This window comes from Anser cygnoides, chromosome 5, assembly GCF_040182565.1.
Source record: "Anser cygnoides isolate HZ-2024a breed goose chromosome 5, Taihu_goose_T2T_genome, whole genome shotgun sequence".
Lineage (NCBI taxonomy): Eukaryota > Metazoa > Chordata > Aves > Anseriformes > Anatidae > Anser > Anser cygnoides.
In genome coordinates, this window is record NC_089877.1 from 27,955,817 (window position 1) to 27,979,645 (window position 23,829).

Below are 23,829 nucleotides of genomic sequence, written 5' to 3' on the forward strand. Positions count from 1 at the left end.
AATTCTTATCAGAGAGTGGTGGATAAAAAACTTTAGCTCTGAACATTTACTAGAAAATGGGAGGAAAAAGTATTTGTTTCAACATTCACCCACACAAATATCCATGACTGATATAATTCTATTTAGCTCCAAGATTGCAAACCAAAATTTCTGTTGAATTCTATAAATCTCTGAGAAGAGAGGTCACAAGAATTTTAAATCCTAGCCCATAAAACAGCAGGCTAATAAGTAGTGGAAAACACAAAGCTGGAAAGCCTTGCACTATTTTCCTAAAGTTTTTTTTTTCTTTTTCTAGAGACCAGAATTTTAAAAAACAAACAAACAAACAAAAACTATAGAAAATAGTTGAATGAAAGTCAACAATGATAAAATACTCTTTTCCCTGTATTCTTGGGAATACCTACCAGCTGTAGTCTCAGCGTATCAGCTGATATCTGACCACTATGGAGATTAAACTTCTGCTTTCACAGAAGTAGTTCTTACAGTCACATTTAGCTCATCCCTGAACAGTAACTGATCAGAATTCACACCATATGAGCAAAGTTAAGACAAATTTTCTCCACATACTCATTTTATAACATAACATATTTCTCAAGATATCTGCATGAAGGGAAGTATTATGTCACAGAAAATATTTTATTGTCAATGTTTCAACTGTTTCAAAACATTTTATGTTTCTCATCATTTTGATCATTAAAAATGATCAAATTGATCATTAAAAATGATCAAAAAAATAAAATAGAGGTAAAAAATAAAATTATTACTTACACAAGGGAGGGTGTAAGTACTTAGCAACAATCAAAGCTGTAATGATCATAATATAAGTGGAAATACCCAGTATTTGAAGTGGCTAAAATTGTTTTGCATTTTCTTTGCTCTAAGACTTTAAAAATTAAAAACCAAACCAAATCAAAAAGCCACCTCCTGAAAGACAGTGGTGCCCTACAATCTTCTTGAGCCATAAAACAGGCTGATCAGTTTATTTACCTGCTTCTAACTTTGCCTTGAAGCAGAGATATCTGTCAAAATCATCCGTTTTAGTGAAGCAGAGGCATAGAGTATAGGCTATACGAGTTCATTAATGAAAACATCAGAATGTCTACAGAATCTTTCATCCCTTTGAGTAATCATTTAGTTTTAAACTGTTAACTATAGTTTTGTGCTATAATTGAAAAATTGGGTTTTTTTTTGATAAAAAGAAGCCAAACAGGTATGAAAGAATTCATCAAGGTAATAAATGACATTAAAGTAATTATCTTAATAAGATAATCAAGCAGACAGATATTATTGCTTCCTTAATCAGAGTCTCCATTGCTCTTTATTTTCAGGTAGTTTTGCAGTTGCTCAAGTTGGTAACTGAACATCATACTCAGTCTTAGCACTTTACATTCTTCATCCTACCATTTTCCTGTTTCTTCCAGGATTATATTGAATTTAATTTGTTCTTCCCCAAAAAATATTGAGTAAGACAAAAGCATTTTAAAAATATTTAATTAACTTGGCACCAAAACAAAGAAATGTTTCAGAGAGAAATTAGGTTCTGATGAGAAACATTTCCATGTAAACTAGAACATTAGTCATGGAAAAGCATTCTGAATCCAGCTGGACTGATTGCACAAAAAGACGAATCTGTATGCTTCTCTTTAGCAGCTCAGCTATGGTACTGTACGATAATTAAATCCAGTTGTTAAAGATTTCTGGGCTGGAGCATAGTTCCTATATCCTGCCAATGTATTCGTAAGTGGCAGGAAGCTTCTCTCCTATTGAGCCAGTGGTGATTAAGTGTTTGCTCTTTGAAAGTTATATCTAATGAAATTCTTCAAAAGAAAAGAATGTACATCTTTAAGATATGCAACACTAAGTTAATTTCATTTTAATTACTTCTAAAATTCTAAACAAAACCCAAGCAGATGTTTAAACACCAACAATTTTTCCAATGTTCCCCATCACTAATGCATTATACTCTACTTAACCACAGTAGATGCAATCCACATATCATGGAAGTCAGAAAGAATTTCAGCATTGACTTTTAAAAGAAAGAGTGATGCCACTGAGTGATGCCTCTTCTTCAAAAGAAAGGGCACCCACTTTCCTAATCAGACTTCTGTCCTGCAACAATTCTCAATACTGGTATCTACCTTATTTCCTCACTTAGTTGCTGTGACCAACTGAAGCAGCAATTGAAAAACTTGTCATGAAACACTTGACGTTAGCCCTACAAAGGGGGGCAGAAAACCAGAACTCTTACTGCCTTTGTCTTGCACATGGCATTCATGTTCACTTATCACAAAGCAAGATCATCTTTCAGCAAAGGCATCACTCAATTCCTTCAGATCCCTTCTCCTTTTTTGTGTAGGACTGCTCAGTCAGTTACCCCCATTTCAGATTGTTCATTTGTTTTGTTTTCTTTCTTACGTGCAGTAAGTAGCACCTAACCTTTCTGAAGCTATTACTTTTCTAAAAACATTTCTATAACCCATCATAATTCCTTTGCAACATCTGCCAATCTGATGCCATTCATGAATTTTATCAAAACCCTGTTTCGTTAACCAACTCATTCTGGAAGATACTAGCACCATACCTGGGACATACCTAGAGTGGGTTGCAACAGGACTAGAAGAGAAGGAGTAGAAGAACAAGGGAGGAAAAAATATGACAAGCATAAGGAAAAAACATCAGACAAGCTAGTCTGGATTAACAACAAAAAAAAAAAAAAAGAGAAAATAAATTTCTACTGCATTAGAAGCATTGTAAAGGAACCAAAGAAGGAAAAAACCATGGGAATTAAATTTGTTTGGACGCTGGGGAGAGTTCTGAAAACTACTATCTGAAAAATAAAACTATCTGGACCAAAAAGCTTAAGATACAGGGATAAAAGGAACCAATGAGGAGTAAAATTGAGAAAGCAAAGGAAAGTGAACGTGAAACCAGAGTAAGGACACCTGAGGAAAACAAGATGAAAGAACTGTGATCACAACAGAACCTTGTTTTCTAGGGCCTGCAGAGATCCAGCATCCACATCTTGCCCTTCCTCTTGTCAGTACATATATATGCCATTCACTGGTAAAGCATCTCATTTTTCCCGGGGTTAGACCAACCTCCGTGCCATCAGTTAGTGTTATCTCAAACATCACTTTCAAGTAGAGTTTCTGAACCTGCTTCAGGCACTTACATAGGTTGCCAGATGGCACAACAACAAAAGTGTATGCTTCCCACTTTGTTCATCACCTCCCCTTGCCACCAGCACCACCAAGAAACATGGATAATTAAGGATGAAAATCAAAGCCTTAATCAAATATTAGGCAATGCCAGAACTAGGAGTGCATCTCTAACCTTTAATCACTCTGTGTATCAGTTCTCACTGAGCTGTCCCAGTGCTCCCCAACTCTCTCAAGATTTCAGGCTTTTCCACTTACACGGTACTGCTGTCATCATGGAAGCAACTGGAAAGCCTGAAGTATTCCTAAGAAAGTACACAGGGATAAGATCTTGCAGAAGACATTTATCTCCTCATCTTTAGTGCCTGACAGTTTCCTTGATAAGCTTGTTATAACACAATTGAAAGTTTTTTTGAAAAAACTTGAAATAACTTTTATTGTTTGGCAGTTTCATATGCCAGTGAAGATTGTGTAAGAAAAGCAGTAGTAAAAGTATGTTTGCATATATGTATATGCAGATGTAGCAATGTATTCACTCCTTAGAATTCTTCTATTTTAAGTTTTAGTTTTTAAATTAGCCACAAAGACCAAGCATATAAGAAGAATGAGAGAGCATGCAGAACAATACAATAACTTGCTCTGCCTCATTGAGAATGTCAGCTGACCTTACCCTGTATATCTGTATCATGTGCCCTTCTACAATAATTTGTCAATTCACCCTGCAAAATAAATCATTCACTACGTGGCTGCCCTGTATTTAGCAGACAGAGCTTCTCCAAAACAAGTACAAAAACTGTAAGCTAAATTCTTCTTGTACGTTCACTACAACAACTAACCCCCACCCAGCAACAACAAAAATAAATCCCAGAGTATGAGACAAGAAAACTTGAACATTCATTTTTTCCCCTCCAATCAAACTACTTAAATTTTTCAAGCAGCCGGAAGCACATTAAGTATGTCATAGAACAACTGCAAATACATTAAATCTAAAGAGTAAATCCAAAAGGTAATGTTGCAACAGTCATAGCCTAAAGAGGCAGCTGAAGAATAGGAGGAGATTTCATTGAGCAAAATGATGTGCGCTTTGACAGCTGAAAGACAACATTTCAAACCTAAGCACAACGTGAAAGAGTTGTGAAGAAATTAAATGGAGGAGGTGTCCTAGCTACAACCACTGATGAAGTATGATGAGTACAGAAAGAGACCAAAGCAGACATAAAGTCACCCTGATATAGGTCCTGCTAGAGGAAAGAGAAACAGTATAGAAACTAAACAGAAACGTACTACATCTTTAAAATAATATATACAAACCAGACAATTTAACCATCTAGATCGCACTGAGATTAGCAGTGAATGGCTTCAAGACCAGACAAAAATGCCACGCTCAAGGGAAGAGTTAACATGATCGTGGACATGGAAAAAAGTAAGATTTACAACTGGCACAAAAGAAAGATCAGGACTGCAGCAATCTAGATCTGGAGACCACTTTTTTTTTTTTTTTCTTAATCTATACTTTTTTTAGAATATGATAGCAACTTCACCTGGTTAGGTCTTCCATGAAGTTTGTGGCAAGTTATTTTTCTGTTTCATTTTTGCAGGACTTTAAAAATCTTCCTTTTTCAGAGGTCCTGAGAACTTAACCCAGTACAAACAGAAGCCTAGTCTCATATGGGAAGCCCCCTTATACTGTATGAAACCAGTGTAATTCCCTAAACATTACTTTTATATTTAGCTCAATTCTTTAGCTCAGTCCGACAGATTGTATGATGCATCATGGATCAATTTGCCTTTGATCCAAAAGACACAGAGAAATATCAGAATTCTTTGTACTGAATGAACCACCTATTTTCGGATATCAGAACTGATGCTTTAAGAATAAAAAGTTGTTTAAAAATAATCATGAAAACTTGTGAGTTTATAACAATATCAGAGGATATCAATCATGATAAATAAGGCTATTCTAAAAAAAACATGAGCAGCAATGAGCTTAGAACATGTAAAAAAATATATGGCCTTTGACAGGAAGCTCTCTAGATTCAAAATAGTCACTAATTTTCCAGCTACAGCTGCACGTTAGCTCCTGTTTTTTGGAAAAAGCAACTGGTAAAGGAATTTGAAAACAAAAGGTGTTGAGAATGAATTCAAATAAGCAAATTCAGAACATGACCTGCTGTAACTGTTCTACATATGAATTGAAGTGATTGTATCAAGGTACAAATAACTACAACCGAGAACACAGAACTACAGGCTACATCCAGTACAAAGCTTCCACAGTAAGCAGACAGGTTTCTGAAAGTTGACAGAGCTATTTTCTCCTCCACTTACCAACAAAAATGTTAGCAGCTAAAATTCTATGTAAATATAAGCAAGCCCAGTCATGTCACAGTGCCAGATAAATCACAATGCACCTACAAAATCAGGCTTCATGAAGAATTCAACACTGACTTCCCTAATGTTTGGATCACAATGAAATTATGTCATCCACAGAGAGCCACAGCCATTGAGAAGCAGAGAATCAGCAATGCATGTGCCTAGGGAATTTTGGTGTCAGCTGGAAAAGCATCCAGAAATCAAGACCATTCTAGAATTAGACAGCTAAAGAGTGGGAGGGTTTAACTTTTTTTTCTTTAAATTAGTTTTGGATTTGTACAATTAATATCTTTCTAAATCCAATTTTAAATAGTTAAAACCTCCTACCCACTTCAACTTATATTTATTATGTTTAACTCTTTCTCTAAATTTATGATGTCACCTACAAATAGTTCTGTTCTTTGATAACTTTCACTAAAATGACTCCCATATTGTAGTTTATCTGAAGAAAAATTGACAAATTGAATCCTGTATTTCCCAACACAGGATCTCTTTTTGGCTGTTAAGTCTGATACTATTCAACAAGATAATGTATTACTCTTTTCAATTAGTATATACATAAATGCAATTTTCTATTCAAATCCTTCAAGCTTTTACCTGCAAAGGAAGCAACAACAAACACTTGGAACAAGGCGTCCCCAAACAGAGTACTCATTATCACAGACAGTATCATTAACTTCAAGCTGATGTTGATATCTTGTGATAGTGAACACAAGCTCTAACAATCATTTCAAGCTTAGGTCCACGAACCTGCAGTAACAACCTGGGTAACAACTGAATTTGTGTGATTAACCACTAGAGGGAGTTGCTGTCTCACACATTAAACCCCGATTGGTACATGATCAGCCTCGAAATGCAACTTCTCCGGAACTGAGGAGAAACAAACTACTACTACTACAGGTTAAACAAAATTTGATGTCCAGAAAGAAGCCAATAGAAAACTAGAATTAAGATGCTGTTATAAATGATGTAATGTTGCCTAAAAAAAAAAAAAAAAGGAAATTAGAAAAAAAGAAGAAAAAACAGTTATTTTAACTCCTCGATGAGATGTTCCCTCAATCCATTGTTAAATGAAAACGGTTTTGTCAATATACAGTCTTACAGAGCCTCTATTCTGGCTATGAACTGTGAATTTTACAAAAGTAAGCAATTTGTGTGCAAATAAGTGCAAAAATAGGAATTAATGGTATTTTATGTAGTTATTTCTCACATTACACCATGGTCAACATTCCTAGGATGTGGGAAAAAACAACCTTCTATCTACAAAATTCGAACAACCAAGGCTGAGACCCCAAAGGTTCCTGTTAGTGCTGGCAGGCAAGGGAGAAAAACAAAGACCCTTAAAAAGCATGACATATACAATTTCAATTCACTTTCTGCAATCTTTAACGTTGCTTATCAATAACAGCATTATCTGTCAGACCATACATGAAGAGGCACTTTTGGAATCCTGAGATAAAAAGAAAACAAATTCTAATTCCCAAAGATAAATTATTATGGATATTACGATACTGACCGCACCGCTGAGGCCCTTAGGCTGTTCAGAACATCTGATTATCAATTTCTACATATGAAATTTCTTGTTGAAAGGTCTGTTCTCTAGTATACCTGATAAATCTGGCTTGGAGAATTGAAGTAAGAGCTCGAAATTGCAGAAAAATCCCCATCAGATAGTAGTATTTGAAGCTTAATGTCTATCTCATTTAGGTGGTGAAATTCCATCGGTTCAGGTGTGTACCCTTCTCCTGGTGCTAGCCAGACAGATTCATCATCCTATTGAAAGATAAGGAAAATATTTAATCCTCTTTCCCAAAGGAAACAGACTTTAAAGGCAGTTATACATCAAGTAAACTGTACTTAAGAACAAAATGCAAGTTCTCATCTTGTTCAGTGTATAGCTGAACTCTGCCAGTATTCATGTATCAAGCACATCCACAAGCAGATATGCAACAAACAACAAGAGGCATGCATTTTTCATTTTTAAAATAAAATTAAGCAACAACTTAAGTGGACTTAAAATATATACATATACTTCATTTTATTTTTCAGAAAGCACCTACACATCTACATGCATTCATTTATCTACATAAAATGCAATACCAAAAAGGGCGTTGTTTTAACCTAACAGATTTCTGCAGTTATTTTACTTACTTCCACACAAGTCCAAAACCTGTGTCCCTTACTGGCTGGCCACTCAGAAGCCTTGAAATAAAGTTGCTTAAAGCCAGCTGCCTCACCTCCATGCCAACTGGCCAGAGAGCAATCAGAGAGCTACCCAAGTTCCCCCCACCCATTCTTTGAAGGTTATACAACTCCTTTGATCAAGTTCTCTTTACACGCAACAGAAGTACTTTGGATAGCTAACCCCCTTTACCTTAATGATGCATCTCACTCACAGCCAAGTCAGTTACACCTTCGAAACAGTTTCATGCCATGCCATGCCATGCCAGGCCCATCATAGCTTTCTCCCATGGATGCAAACTCCCCCCTTGTTGCAGATACTGTATTTGCTCAACACAGCAGTCCCAGCTCCCTTTTGAAGCAATAATTGTTTGCCAAAGTCCAACTTGTTCATAGATCCAGTGCTGTACAACAAGCATCACTTTCTGATGCCACTGACATGAATATCAATTTTACAGATGGTGTGCTCCTTTGCAAGATAGCACAGAGGACAGAAATTAAGAGGAAATTGTCTGACAGAAGTAGATCCACCAGTCCTAAACCAGCAAACAAAGAACATGCTATAATCTCATGTTTTCTATGCTAATATTAAAGCAGAAAAGCATAGCCCTCAGAAACCACAATAGAAACCACACTAGAACTGTCGACAAGCATCAACCTAAGACACTTCAGTTATGCCATGCATCTCTGCGCTCCTTGTTTGCCCACACAAACAGTACCTCCTATGTTGGAAACACCATATTACACCTGAAGTCCAAGGGACTGAACAGAGAATGGAATAGGCTGCATAGCAAACTTGAGACAAAATATATTTATTAAAAAAAAAAAAAAGACAAATGCAAGTCAACAGATATAAAAACAAGAAGTTCTCAACTACACTAAATAATGGTACATCTTGCCAAACTCCCCCAAACAATTTTCACCTCATAACAAAAGTCTGGCAGCAAATACAGATAGACATCCATTCTGGTACATGCTCAATCACACTTGCACAGCAGCACAACCCAAAATTCATTTAAAAGTCCAAATAAAGTGGAACATAATACACTGCTATCTATTGTCCTCTGAAGGAACTGGAAGCAACAGACTCGTGTGCAAGACAAAGAAGGAAACATAATCAGCAGCTATGTCTAAAAGCACATCAATTTTCCATCTGACAAGGGATCAAAAAGAATCACCGAGTGGCTGAGGCTGGCAGGGCCCCCTGGAGCCCACCTGGTCCAAGCCCTGCTCAGGCAGGGCCACACAGAGCAGGGTGCCCAGGTGGCTTTTGGAGACCTTCAAGGAGGAGATTCCACAGCCTCTCTGAGCAATCTGTGCCAGTGGAAGAGAGGAAGCCTGAGAAAGCTTGGCCATCCTCATTACCCTAAAGCATGCTGGTTGCAAAGAGACAAAAACACACACCCGAAACTCCTATCATAAATTACTTCTATTTTGGTTTTGTGAAACAAAAGCAGCTTCTCTATTGCTTTCTCATACAAGTATGACGACAGATCTAGTAAGCCTGACCAAACATGACCTGATAGCAGGAGAGTCACCCAGAAACATCTCTAGGAGAAGTTTTCCAGGTACCCAGTAGCCACTTTAATCCAGGGTTAAACAGACTTACATGTTCTCCTTTGCATTTTCAAGACAGCCACTGATTTGATATTTGTCTTGGAAAACATGCTTCTGTCCTGTCAATGTTTCCTATATGTTAACTCAGAACAATATTTTTATAACAGCAGTCAGTGCTTGTTACTATGTAACATCTGAAACGACTTACACCCCTGCAGTTTTGACAATTATATAAGCCTGAAATATTTTAAATAGTCTTGTCTTTTTAAAGTAAGAAGTACTACTTAGTTGGACTAGATTATCTTTGAAGGCCACATCCATCTGAACTATTCTATTCAGATACTTGACATATTTAGTAATACAAGTCAAATGAAGTTATCTAATCCACATTACACTATACAGAAGAATTAATACAGCATACCCAGCTTTGCCTTGATGGACAACCTCCAAAAGCTAAAATATTTTAGCCAATGTAGTTGTACCAACTTTTTGAGAGTCAGAACAAAGTAACATGAAAGTGGCCACCAGTTGGACAGTTACCCATGCCAGCTTGGAGCAGTCTAGATTACTCATTAGCTGATAATTTCCTTTGATCTTTGTTATAAAGCAGCCTTGGGAAATGAGTCACCCATAATATAATTCAAAAGTCACGGAGAAAGAATCTTTCTCTAAGCTAGGCAGGTTTCAAGCAGCTAAGTATTATCCTTCCTTTTACTCTATTTTAGCAGTTGGTTTAGGAGCTATTTTCTTTAAAGGGATGGTCTAGTAGTGACTAGACTAACCTACTGTGGTGGTTCTACCAAGCTGGGCAGCTGAGCTCTACCACAACTGCTCTCTCCCCTTCCTCAAAGGAAAAGGGGGACAAAAGGGGAAACTTCTGCTCCATGCCTGGAGCACCTCCTGCCCTCCTTCTGCACTGACCTGGGGGTCTGCAGGGCTGGTTCTCACTCCTCACTCTCCCAGCTGCTGCACAGCAGCAGCTGTTTGTTTTCCCCCCCCCCCCCCCTTTCTTAAATCTGCTCTCACAGAGGTGCAAACAACGTCGCTTATGGCTCGCCTCTGGGCAGCAGAAGGGCCCGTTGGAGCTGGCTGGAGCTGGCCCTCATCTAACAAAGGGCAGCTGCAGGACTCCTCATAGAGGCCACCCCTGCAGCCTGCTGTTAGCAAACCTTGCCACATAAACCAATACACTCAAACTACAACTGACAAAAACAGGAATTGTATCAAGAACATACAGCAACACGCTTCTTCTGTAGTGCCCTACTTAATATTTGATATGAATAGTACATGCTCTATAAATACGTGCCCACATAATAGTGCCACATGCTAAATACAAACTTTGGATAAATGTTGCACTTTTCCACTGCCGTGGTGCCTTAAGAACTGGTGCACAGAAAAGGCACACATTGCTAGTCGGAATCTGTATCAGCTATTTGGAAAAAATACCTGTAAAGTTTGTGATTTTTAAACGCTGCCATTTATCAAACAAAAGACCATCTCTTTAAAAGAACTGAAGGGATGGTATTATTAATCAAACACCAAGCAACCTTTCCAACAAGAGGAAAAAAACAACCAACCAAAACCAAGATAAATTGAAATCCACCCTTTCCCAACAGTTTCTTCCTATTCAAAGACTGGATGAAGCACTGTTTCTGTCGAAGATTTTGACCTTTACATGGGATTACAATGCCAAACCTGTTGCAAGCATATTTAATAAAGACCTTGAATCTCCTCCTGAATGCACGGCCAAAAGAATAATTAAATAATGATCCACTGAGCTTTAACTTTGTTCTTCTAATACACAACAAATTAAAATGAAAATCAACTTTCCTAACCTATAGATCAACATTAAACCAAAGATGCATTTACACTGCATTTTTTAATGCTAAACTATGTCAGCTAAGTCAAATATCACTGATCATTAACCGATGAGTATCTTACACAGATAAATATGTCAGTTCTGCAAGCATGGTGTTCACGTCCAGAAAAAAAGTATATGAATTTTCTATGTAAAGTGATGGAACAAAGGTCAGAGCAACAGGAAGACTGCTGCAATTTTATAGAAGTCGAAGTTTTTCTTCTCATTAATAGAAACACTGAGTGTGCCTGATAGTTTTACACCTTTGTATACCGATAATCAGCAAAGGTTAAGTTCTCCGTGTTTCTGCTCTAGCTTATAATCTGTGAAAGAAGAGTTATTGTTAAAATACTGGGCATTTACATCATCCATTTCATTAGATCTTCCTGTCTCCTGGACTCCTCAACTCACATTTGCTCCACAAAGCTCCAAAAATGGTAAAACACTGAATATTTACTAGTTTCCCTGGATGAAAGAGAAATGTGTTTTGGACCAGTGACCACAAGAGTGTCAACCCAGAAGTCACACTGAAGTTGAGTAAATTACAGATTTGTTTAACGCCACAAACCCTGGTAAGGTTAGTGCTCTGTATCCATAACCCGTTTGGACTCAGATGAAGAAAAGTCTGAGCTCACTTCTTTACCCCATATCCTGAAACTGTAATTTATAAAAATGGATTTTAGCCACATTTTGGAAAAGAGTAATTAAGAACAGCACTTCTTGGATGGCTCTCAATCTTTTCGGAAAGTAAGAGTAAAACATGGAAAGACAAAAGAATACAATGCATCTGCTTGTTTGCCTTACATGCAAGGTGTTAGTTATCCTACTGAAAATTTAGCCCAGATAATTTTTGTTGTCTAAGTTAAACAGAAACTGGACCTAGATTATATTTTGTTCATTCTACACAAAGTTCACATCTTTCTTCATAGGTACTGAGATTCAGTGTATGCTGACATACTGTGACAAAATTCATAACATTACTATAGACTTGATGTACATTTTAATGTAAAAAAAATTAAAAAGTCACGTAATTTTTTTAAACAAAGCAAGGATTTTCCCAGCATTTCTTCTTATTTATTAAAATGCATTTATATTACTATATTACATATAAGTATTATATCAAATTTACATAGTTTAAGGATGATCATACTATGAAAATACTTATCTTTAGAAAGTTTAATACCATATATATTTGAAAAATACCCTAGGCTTATATTATGATTCATTTTTCAAATCAAATTTTACATTCCCATAGCCTAGCAGTTTTATGATTACTTTTGTAACATAAGAAATGTTCCAAACAACTCTATCACAGTGATTTTTCCCTCAAAGGAGTAATGAATAAAGGCTGTCTACTAGTATCTAGGAGATCAAAAGATTATTTGACATGCTCACATTACTGGGAATCATTTTGTGGCACACAGTCTCCTTCAAGCAATGGTGGCTGGCATAATCACAATTTATTCTACTCTCCATAAGGAAAAGTATTTCTATTTACTTCAGCTCTTTCTATCCACTGCAGTATGTAGATGTGCACTGCTTGCTCGTTAACAGCATTATGTTAAAACACACGTCCAATATTTAATTTTAGGCTTTTGGCTTCTTTGTGTACTTTTCAGACAGACTGAGTTGGAAGTCACACAGTTATTTTTCCAGATGCACACACAAGCTTCATCAGTATATATTTCCCCAATTGCTGCATCCTAAAATTCATGTTCTGATACAACTCTGAGTTTTGTGGTGCTGTTTGTTGTTGTTGTTTTTTGTTTGTTTGAAGTAGATGCTGGCCTTTCAGCATCTTTATGCAGCAACTTCACGTTTTCTGCATAAAAAGTAGTCTCAGTGTGCTTCTAAGGCTTTTTCCATCCATGTCTAACTTTTTCTGAAACTTCTGCTGCTTATTTGAGGCCTGTGCACTTCCACTTGTCAGTAAAGTGAACAAAGAAGCCAAGGAAAATTAATTTTTGCAGACAAAACCAATTGGACTTGTTCGGTTTCTCTCCTATCTCAGTTGGTTACTTCATGATAAGACTAAAACAATAATCAAATTCAGATTTACAGTAAGCTAAATACACAAGGACAGTACAAATTAAAGTTCACATACCTCTAGATCTTGCAATTCACTTCCATCTTCTGTATCTTTCAATAGTTCGCTTAACCTTTTCCTTTCTCCTTCAAGCATAGCTATCTGGTTTCCTGAATCCTTTGCTAGCTGAAATATTTTGCAAACGAAAAGAAACATAAAACCTTTAGAACTCCATTAGCTCAAACAGTATCAAAATAAATTTTTTTAACTCTGTGAAATTAACATCCAAAATTTGTTTATTCTCATAATACAAATATCACTCTGACAGGTAATAAATTGATAATCTTATACTAGTCATTGACAAAGACATGGATGGAGGGGGTGGCATTGGATCAAAAGAAATCATTAGAGACATGGAAAAGAAAGCATGAAAGTCAAGGCTTCCATTTTCTGACATGTCTTCTATTACATGCACAAACAGAACAATTCAACTTCCAGTACTCTTCAGCAAGTATGCAAAAGCAGTATTATGCCTACCCTAGAAACATGATCATCCAAGATGAGAACTATTTTATACAGTACTCTGCCATAAACATCAACTTTTAATAGTAAGATTTTTTTCATTTACTCCTAATTAGCTTTTCATGTCCCTGATAAAGAAATCCATCTGTCTCCAGAAATGCTTATATACTATTTTTCAGTTAACATTTAATAACATATTAATGATTGTTGGTTTAATGCTTACCTCAACATTCTTTTTAATGAAATCCTGATTGTTTTTACTTTTATTCTGTGTTTTTTCTGCTTGATGAAAATCATTTGTTTCTATTTCACTTGGATAATCTGAAATTTGAGGAGAAAAAGTTGCTAAGTTATGATCATTCCTTTTCTGATTCAGTCGGAGCTGTAATTACAGTAAGTCCATTAAAATATTTAACCAACTTGTAAAGTGGATAGACAACCTTTTGATATGCTGTTTTCATTATCTATATAAAACTTATATAGCTGTATTTAAAAGAGATAACTATCATCAAAAACTAGTCTCATTTTTAAGCTTTTATTATCTGAGATCATACAACATTGGGAAGGCTAAAATGCCTTTGGATTTCTGACCTCAAAAATGTTAAACATGGCTGCTTTAAAAGCCATAGCATTCCTTCAAACCCTATCATTGTTTCAGTTTTATCATCAGTACAAAACCAGACAGTAATTTTTTGGGAAACCACAGAATGATTTGGAGTCATACCAAGTACTTTTTTTTTTTTTTTTTTAAAGAAAACAGCTGAAGAACAGATGATATATGTGATATTATTACAACACAGCTTATAAAACAAATTCTGTTTAAAAATAAAACTCAACATGGACTTGAACAAACAGCCACATACGTTATTTGTACCAATTAAATCTACATCATAATTAAATGATGTTCTGACAACATTTCACGTAAGTTTCTTTTTCTATCCATCATATAATTATGGGCACAAATTCAGTTATTCAGAGACTTGTACTAGTTTTAAGAAAACAATTCTTTCACGACCACCAAATAACACCAAATATTTATCATATTAAATAATATGACTAAGCAAATACAATACCTTAGTCCCACAAACTACTTGAGAAGTATGCACAGTACTTCTCTGAAAAGTAGAAAATTAAGAAATGGAGTGTGGTATTCCATCTACAAAAATAACTTCAATTTAGCATGCTGGATTATAGAAGATAAGCCTTAACACAGGTTCTAGCAGCTCACTCTTTTACAGTTTACATGGAAATAATTTTTTTCAGACTGAAGGCAAACCCCCAAAGACATAAAATTAATTCAGTGTAACCTTTTACACTCTATGGACAAGAAGCTATACAATATTCTCAGTGATCAGACTGACTTTCAAATTGCAAGTACATCCTAATGGACTTAGGTGTGGGACGTGATCAAGAACACAATCGTTTACTGAAGGCAACCCAAACTACCTTTAACTTTGCCAGGTAAGATCTTAAATCTATCAAGGAATGGGATCATCTAAGAATAAGAACAGTTAAAACATGCAGTCATATTCTGTAAAGTGAAGAGATGCTGCTGCCATCAGTGGTCCAGCCTTGAGGAACACCTGTTTACAAAGTCTTTGTCATCTCAGCCAGTCACCAGTAAGGCCCTTCTGTTTACAAAGAATGGGAGATGACAAGAAAATAAAGAATTGCAGATGACAGCAATGGCAGCTGAAGCCATTCTTCTTATGTCACAACACATGTGAGAAGTTACTCAACCACACATATTTGAATTTCAAATAGGGAAAGAACAGAAGCACAAAAGCGCAGTTCTGCAGTTCTATTTATTTTGAAGTATTGGACACTCCACACTACCACCGGCATTTGATACCTCTAAGTAGTGCACGAAAACAATATCTAAAATAATCAGTATAGATGTTTGATTTTTCCAGAAAGTACTTAATACATGACAGCATTGCAGCCTCTACAATAATTGGCATAACAAAATATAAAATTAGTTGTCTGAAGATTTAGGTTTGCCACAACATCCATAAAATTTCTCCTGAAAACAAAAAAATTACAGAACAGTTGAAACTGTATACAACACCACTCTTCATTGTTAGATGATTTCTTGAATATAAGGTAATGTATGAATGATTACCGTATCTTAGATTAACAGCAAACACAAGTTTTTCAAAAATTTCCAAGAAAAAAGTGGCACATTATACAATGAATGTTACACACCTTATCATTTTACAACAAAAAACATTATAACTTGGGAGCAAAAATTTTCTAAGCATCTTGAGTTAAATGCTTAGTTTAAGTCCCAAATAAAACTCTTCTATTTTATCATTTGTAGAAAAAAAAAAAAAAAAAAAAAAAAAGAATCATTGCCATTTCACTAAAAAGCCTTAATTTTTCTGATGGTTCAGCTTAACTACAAAAGCCTAGTCTTCATTACCCAGTCATTGTACTTGATGTTTTACCAGATAATAAAGCTTACCTTTATTATGTTGGATTTTATGGCAGTCATAATCTTCTGGATTAATTTGTGTGTGAAATACTAAAGTACATACTTCATCTTCTTTAACATGGAAGGGATCTGCAAAGAAAGTCTTTAGTAAAATTTAATTAAAATGTATTTAAAGAAAACCTAGTTTCATGCATATCATGTTATAAAATTTCACACAAGAAAGTTTCAAAAATTTACTTGGATAAATTATAAAATCACTACATTCTTCGAGACTTAAAAAGGAAATAAAAGTGTAAAGCCTGTCTCATGAGTAACAACATGTAACAGAAGAAATATGTTATTTTATATGCCTGTGTTTTTAGCAACTAGTGAATCTACATACCACACATACATGACAAGTAATTACGTAGTAGAAAATAGGTCATTACGTTTAAAAGCCTCCACAGACACCATGTGCTTAGTCACCTTGAGTTTTAAATGGGAATAAAGTACCCAGATTTTCACAGCTGGTGTCTCTCCCTCTACATGAGTTATTTGACTTCCAAGAGGCTTAGGTCAAGGGTATAGTCTAGGAAAAGAGAGCGTTCAAAGACACCTGGCATGCATCAGTTGTTTCAATTACACAAGAAAATTAAAAAAAAAAAGTCATGGTACAAACATATATCAGCAGAAAACATAAGGGTATTAACCTACAATCTATAAACTTAGCACATACAGAAAAAGACTCACATTGAAAAAAAACATATATACCACATATGACAAATACGCTTTTCAATTAAAAAATAACCAGTATCCTGTATTAATTAAGTTTAATGGACTGACAGTATGAGTTTGTTACACAGAGCACAGGAGATGAATTTAAGGCCATTTAAGTAATTCCTAATTTACATGTCTGCTATGAGTGTGTCAGAGGGGTTTAGTGCCTGAGCAGCTGGGACGCATTTGTTATTAATGATTTTGTACCCAAAACTTTTGTTTGATCTCACAGCCATATTAAAAGCTATAATTAAATGGCTCCTTCATATAATTTATTTAAAATAGTTCTTTAACAAATTAAAACTCTAAAAGCAAAATATATTAATTGCATCCACTTCAGTATCAATCAGGGCAACCATCAGGTCTGGAAGTCATTGGCAGACATTTAAAAAAATAAGTAAATAAAAACCGAAAAGCACAAGCATGTAACAGAAAATTCAAGGCAAAGATCAGATTAGTGGAGAAATGTAAATCTAAACTAAGCAGAGCGTTGTAAATACAGTACACCATGACACACATGATCTCTGCATCAAGGTGTTATCTTTAAAATAAAAAAGGAATCAAAGCATGGAAGTCATTATACATATATTTATATATAATGTAAATATAATATATATATATATATATATATATATATATATATATATATATCCTTGCCTGCCTGTTTTTTTGGTTGGGTGGGTGGTTGGTGTGGGTTTTTTGCTATATGCTGACATCTAGTGGAGATTTTTTAAATATCAACCTTAACTTAAATCCTGTTTTTCCGTTAGTAAGCCAAACTTAGCACAGAAACATTACCTTGCAGTAGTTTTATTGATGTGTTTTGACCACACATTACTACACGCAAGTTGAAATTTTTGCTTAGAAATATCCATTCAATCCTCTAATCCTTGTTCTCTCCCCAGCAAGTAAAAAGGTAGGTTGTACCACAATCCTGTTTCCTTTCAATTCTTTTCCTTCAACCAAGAAACCGTTTCAGCCAAGATATACAGATGAAGGACAGGATGAAAAATGTGTGTGATTGACATGTCTTTGAGACCTCCAGCACCAAGAGAGAATACTCATACAACAAATTTTTGAAAACCACTCTCAAGCAGTTTTGACACTGCTTCTTGACAAATCCAGGCAGTTTTTGTTCACCCCACTCCCTAGTGGAGATATCACGAGCAAGATGCCTACAGGATACTTCTTTTCCAGTGTCTCCTCCAGTTAGAGTACAGGCACAGAAAGAAAGAAATCATTTTAAAATAGGCAATATTTTTATTTTTCCAGGTCCCTAGGAGCTTGTGTATCCTCTGCACATTCTTGAAGAAAACTACCAATAATTCAGAATACACTTCAATTATTTGCTATAGAACTTCAACAGAATCATGCCCTTCTGACTCAATAGAGAAAACATGAAAACATATCTAAATAGTCTTTAACTTTCTTCTTTCTCTATTCTATCTGTAGTTTTACATAGATATGCACTGTAATTTTGATCAGACTTTTTTGTTATGCACCTTATTGCACATTTCTCTATATCATTAAATATTTGTTTACCTTTGACTTAAAGAACTTAGTCCTTCCTTAGTCACTTGTCTACTTTTAATACAGCTATAGAATTTTCTTGCTGTTTTAAATTCTACTTAAGAAGAAAGGCATTTTATTTAGTCTGCCTGCTTTTATTTTAAGAGAAAAGACTAAAATGCAAACATAGATTCTTATCAGTGTTTTTATTTCCGCTTTGAATATTTTTGTCTTCATATCACTATGAAACTCAAAAGCTATCTTATCTGACTTTCTGGTCTTTCCTTTCTTAAAGTAGTTTGAGAACATGTCTAACAGTTTCATTTTTTAAAACTGCTATCTGTTCTAAACTTTCTTTCCCAGAATTCTCAGGAAAAAAAAAAAAAGGAAAAGCAGATTTTTAAAAGTAAGTTCATAGTTCATATTCTATCTTTCCTTAGAATCACACTGTATTATTTGATGATCCTTTTCATTCAAATTCTCTATCATGATCAGAAGCTTAACATCTCTTAGAAGTGAATGTAATGTAATGTAATCAGTATCAAAGCTAATGTAAACAACCCATACTCCTTTTACTTTTCTTTGGACCTCATTTCAAGGACCTTGGCTGTGTATGCACCTTCCTGTATTATTTTTCAACACATAACTGATTAGTTAGTATCATCATTTGGTCCCACTCTCTTGGTTCTTCTGTTAACAGTTCCTAAAAAGGCTCAGGTTTTCCCTAACTCTGGTACCGTAATATCATCAGATCCTTACAATGGCATTAACATTGCTTCCTTCTCACTCTTAATCGTATTCCCACATGAAAATTGTCTCCAAAATACATGTGTGGCAAGGCCCACATTGTTAGAGCTTCTTAGCAACTTTTTAGGCCTAATATTTTTTAACTGACTGCCTTTCCTACATGAAGTACTCCAGCCTTGCAAACTCTCTTGCTAAGACCACCAATAACCACCATCAGAAATTTTGTCATTTTGTTTACAAAATCGATTCTGATTTCTTTCTTATTGCCCAGATGTTCCAAGATGGTAAAGACATCCAAATCTTTCAGCAGGTTTCTGCTCTGTATTTTCCCTGTATCTGCTATTATCACTTTAATTTACCAGTGTTCTCAGTCAGGCATCCTTTCTGAAATCATCTTTGTTGGCCACCAACTTGAAAAAAGCAAGTTTTACTTATCTTAAATTTTTACCTTTCTTGAGTAGCCAGTTCTTTGGAAAATAAAATAAAAAAAAAAAAACAAATAAGCAACAATAACAACAACAAAATCTAAGAAAAATCATCATAGAGCACAACTTTGAGTTCTGTGAGAATGCAAAAATGATTTCATTTTTCCAGTAGTCCCTTGATATGTTTTTACATTTTTTATTCTAAAAGTTTGAAAGCTTTATTTTAATATTATCCAACAAAAATATGAATATTAAGAAAATACAGAATTAGATCAGGGTCTTTATTTCTTTCCTACTTACCAGCTGTATGCTGCCACGATGAGATCAAAGTTAAGAAAAGTTTTGTGTTTTCTATTTCTTCATGGCTTCCAGTGGTATTATCAGACTATTTAAAATAAATAAAGCATAAATATACAGTTACTAGCATAAGTTTACTTTGAAGTTGCTGCAAAATACTCTATCTGCTTATCAAGCCTAACAACCTTCAGACCCTATCAAAAAATTCCTTGTTCAGTGGCAACATTTCCTTACTGCTTTGTTTTAGTTTTATGGCTACTTGAACATCTCCTAGAGTTATGACAAAGGCATGGCGGAACTTCAAAGCCTCTGTTATGCATTGGCTCTTTCATGAAGACATTTCACAAGGCAAAGAGCTTCCGTAATGGATTTATGTCTCTCAATCGAAATCCACTGAAGTTACGAGATGCACCCAAAGCAGATGCAATCACATCTTTTTAACAACATAAATTTATATTCATGAAAAGTATAAAATAATCTAGTTTCAGAGGAAAAACGAAATCTCATGTTTCAAGGCTTGAGATGACAATTAACTGCTAAAGGCTGTGATAGGAATAATGTAAAGAAATTCACACTGTAGCATTGTCATGCCTTCTTCAGGGGGCATCTCTAACCGCTTCAATAAGAAAAAGTACTGAAATGGATGGGCCTAAAAATGGTCACACTAGAGCAGAATAAACACTCTTAGCTCCGGGTTCATGCCATATCATAACCTGCAAGTAACGAGCTCAAGCCTAAGACTCTGTGCTTGTAAACCATACCCAGGCAGCTGTATACTTGGCTATTGGTCATACCAATTTCTAAGGTTCGTGTCCCTGTTTTAAAGCCTACCTAGCCAATATATATTAAAAGTTACTCAAAGTTACTTTTCAGTAATCCATTTCTTCACTTCAATCAGTCAATCCTTAGTTATTTTATAAAACAATGTGCCTGTGAAATGAGATCATTCTGTAAGACAGTAGTCTAGGATACATTATTTACAAAATAAGCAGTGTAATTCTAACCTGAAGTTCTTCCCAGAGCTTTGTTCTCATTTCTTTGCCTTGTTTTTTAATTGTGCTTTCCTTAAAATGTTTTTTTGCCAGTATTGTATCAAGCTTTTTCATTTTCCTTATGGCTGCTTGAATCTGAGGATCTCCTTCTGTCTCTTCAGAATCTTCTAACTTGGAAGAGTTTGCTGTAGATTAGATTTTATATTGCTAGCTTGACACATATCAACTTTAAAAAATAGAAAAAACAGTACAAGTAATTTGACAACAACTACAGACAAAAGTACAATTATTCTCAAGCATATGTGCACTATTTTCATTTCTAGACCTGTTTGAAGCAGGGAGAAACATGAAAGTCTGTAAAAGAATGCTGAACAAACTTTTAGTTGGAGCAGTTGGATATTGGGCAGTGGGGTGGGCAATCCATTTGGGGTAACTGCTTCATATATAATAGAAAAGTGACAACATCTCCACGGTATCAGCAATAATGACAGACAAAATAAGCTTACAACTCAAAACATTTTTTTTTTTTGAGGCTGACTACTAGAATACACATTGAAATGTCTTTCATTAAAGTGAACGACTGTGGGGTTAAGAGAGACCCTCCGATACCTCTACCTTTAAATGTTATACAAGGTTTAGTCTCGATAGATCTCGACCAAAGCAGATTCTGATACTGGTTCTGGAAAAATGTAGCTTTTAAAAATAAAAATGCTAAAACATTATAGAAACTACCATTATTTAACTGACATGGATTTTTGTGTTGTCACTTCTTTTTCCTAAATATTAAGATTTCAATTTCTTACCACTTTTAGCCTTTCCCCTTTCTATAGCACTCTCATGCTATAGCACCCTTATTTCTACTGGAACTTAGCTTCCATGGCAAGAGTAGAGGAAACATTTGTGGCATTGTCCCTACCTCCACAGACTTTCAAATTGTGGAGTCCTGCAATATCTTTTCATTTTCTAATGTTTAGAGGTCAAAAGATTTACACAGCCATTGATCCCAAGCATTTACTGTGATGCATTCATCTACTTTGTGCCAAAAAAAAATAATAATCAATTATTTCAATTGTCCTGAACCCTGCAAAAGGATTTGGGGCTCAACTACCAAGTAATGATACGAAGTTGAGTTCTAGTCAATTTCTGTTCCAAAGAAATGAACACTGCATGAGATGAACAACTAGATAGAACCACCACTGGATTCTGCCTTATTAGATTGACCAATCTACATAAAACCTAAATACTAACATATAATTAAATAAATATTCTTTAATGAAATAATATTTAAATAAATAATTCATCCAATACCTCTTGAATATCACAAAGCATATACATTTTCAAGGAGCATTAACAAGAAAAGGAAAAAAACATTGATTTATTGCACCATACACTTTATACACCTGAAAAGTAATACCCTCTTTTGCATTACTTATTTTTTCTTGGGAAGGTTCACAGAATTTTGAAGCCTGTGTTTCACCGCTACCATCTCCAGAATCTGAACTAGAGACACATCCTGAAAAACACAGGAAAAAAGCCTTTCACAATAATATAGATGTGAAATAAACTTTTTGACATGTTAACGACTAAGAGAACAAAATATTTTTTGTCATTTCAGGAACACCACAGAGCCTGTACTGAGAGTGGATTACTCTCAGATTTTTAAAAATTGGATTACTCTCTAAAAAATGGTCCATACTAGTACACCAGTGCTCATGTTAGAAATCATGCGATTTCTTTTGACCTTAATTCTGTCATGAAAGCTATCTAAGCTTAAAGAAGATCTTGAAACTTTCTCCTTCACGTACTGACCTTCACTTCTCTATTTTTAAATAAGCAGAAGTTCTGGAAAGCTAGTTTATTAGCATTTATAGAATGCCAAAAGAATTCCATCTGAAGCACTTCGACAAGTGATTTCATTACAATGAGATATCATACATTTGTATTTAAAGTCTGTTATTAGTATCAACGTTGTTCAGTTGTTAAATACTAAAACTTACAAAAATCATTTCCCTTTATTTGGACTGATGGACCATTATTAGAATTTAAAGTTTCTCACAAATGGTCATGATCTTTGAAAAGTTGGATAAAAACACCTTACTGAAAATGCTTTCTAACATGGTTCCATAAACCAAGTGCAGAAGATGTCTCCTGATTTTCTAGGCCATCACCAAGGTGCAGGTCACAGCTTTAACGCCACAAGGCATATGCTGTGTAATCACACCTCTTACCACTGTATTTCAAAGATGGGTTCAAAATAGTGAAAAGAAGTGAAGGCATGAATTTTGACACCACCATCTTCCTCCTCTTTCTTTTCTGGAGTTTTACTTGTTTACATTCTCTTTGCCCTCCACCAATAGAATTTTATCCACACTATACTGACACGATGTTTGGTCTAGCCACACCACAAGAAAGTGTTAGTCATTCCCACACCTGACTCATTGGGATTCAGCACACACTCCTGAAAAAAGACGGACACACTCTCCACTGAGGTTTGCTGATCTGTTCTTACTTCCTTGGTATCGGATTGCCCTCTGCCATCACCTTTGTTTTCTTCTGGAGAGCAGTGTTCTAAATTTCTTTGATGACTACCACCCAGACTGACAGGTGAATCAACCTATGAAATGTAAATTAGTTAATATCACACAGATACAAATCTGTAGGGCTGGGAGGATAATCATAGATAATCACAACAATCACATACTATTACAAAGGCTAATAATGCTTCAACATAAGATTGCAAAATACCTCTTAAATAAAATAACAGTTTTCAGATCTGATATCTGATACTCAGTGTTCTGACACACTAATGAGTCTGTTTTCTCAGGCTCATCATTTCACAGACTGCCGGAGTTGGGATTGTCACACTAGGAAGGACTTCTGAAGATGTATGCCATTTCTGCTACAGGAGAGTACAGCCAACCAGTCTGTGTGTACAACAGCCTCGACCATTTCCTGACACGGGGTGCTCTGCACCAGGTTGCATCCTCATCTCTTGCT

The 23,829-nt window shown here is 35.3% G+C and overlaps 1 protein-coding gene across 6 annotated transcripts in view; it reads right to left on the minus strand.

Moving 5' to 3' along the window:
* Positions 1 to 23,829, minus strand: part of FSIP1 (fibrous sheath interacting protein 1) — an 84,772-nt gene that overhangs the window by 58,912 nt on the left and 2,031 nt on the right. For 4 of the 6 annotated variants that reach the window (XM_066998557.1, XM_048080657.2, XM_048080656.2 and 1 more), the window contains exons 3-10: positions 23,263 to 23,446; positions 22,247 to 22,345; positions 20,845 to 21,017; positions 19,844 to 19,928; positions 16,137 to 16,235; positions 13,896 to 13,993; positions 13,229 to 13,336; positions 7,137 to 7,301 (exon numbers count right to left, since the gene is read on the minus strand). In XM_066998557.1, coding sequence (XP_066854658.1) covers positions 7,137 to 7,301; positions 13,229 to 13,336; positions 13,896 to 13,993; positions 16,137 to 16,235; positions 19,844 to 19,928; positions 20,845 to 21,017; positions 22,247 to 22,345; positions 23,263 to 23,446 — 1,011 coding nt within the window. The remainder of the gene's footprint in view (positions 1 to 7,136; positions 7,302 to 13,228; positions 13,337 to 13,895; positions 13,994 to 16,136; positions 16,236 to 19,843; positions 19,929 to 20,844; positions 21,018 to 22,246; positions 22,346 to 23,262; positions 23,447 to 23,829) is intronic. The other 2 variants (XM_048080658.2, XM_066998558.1) reach the window with 1 other exon arrangement.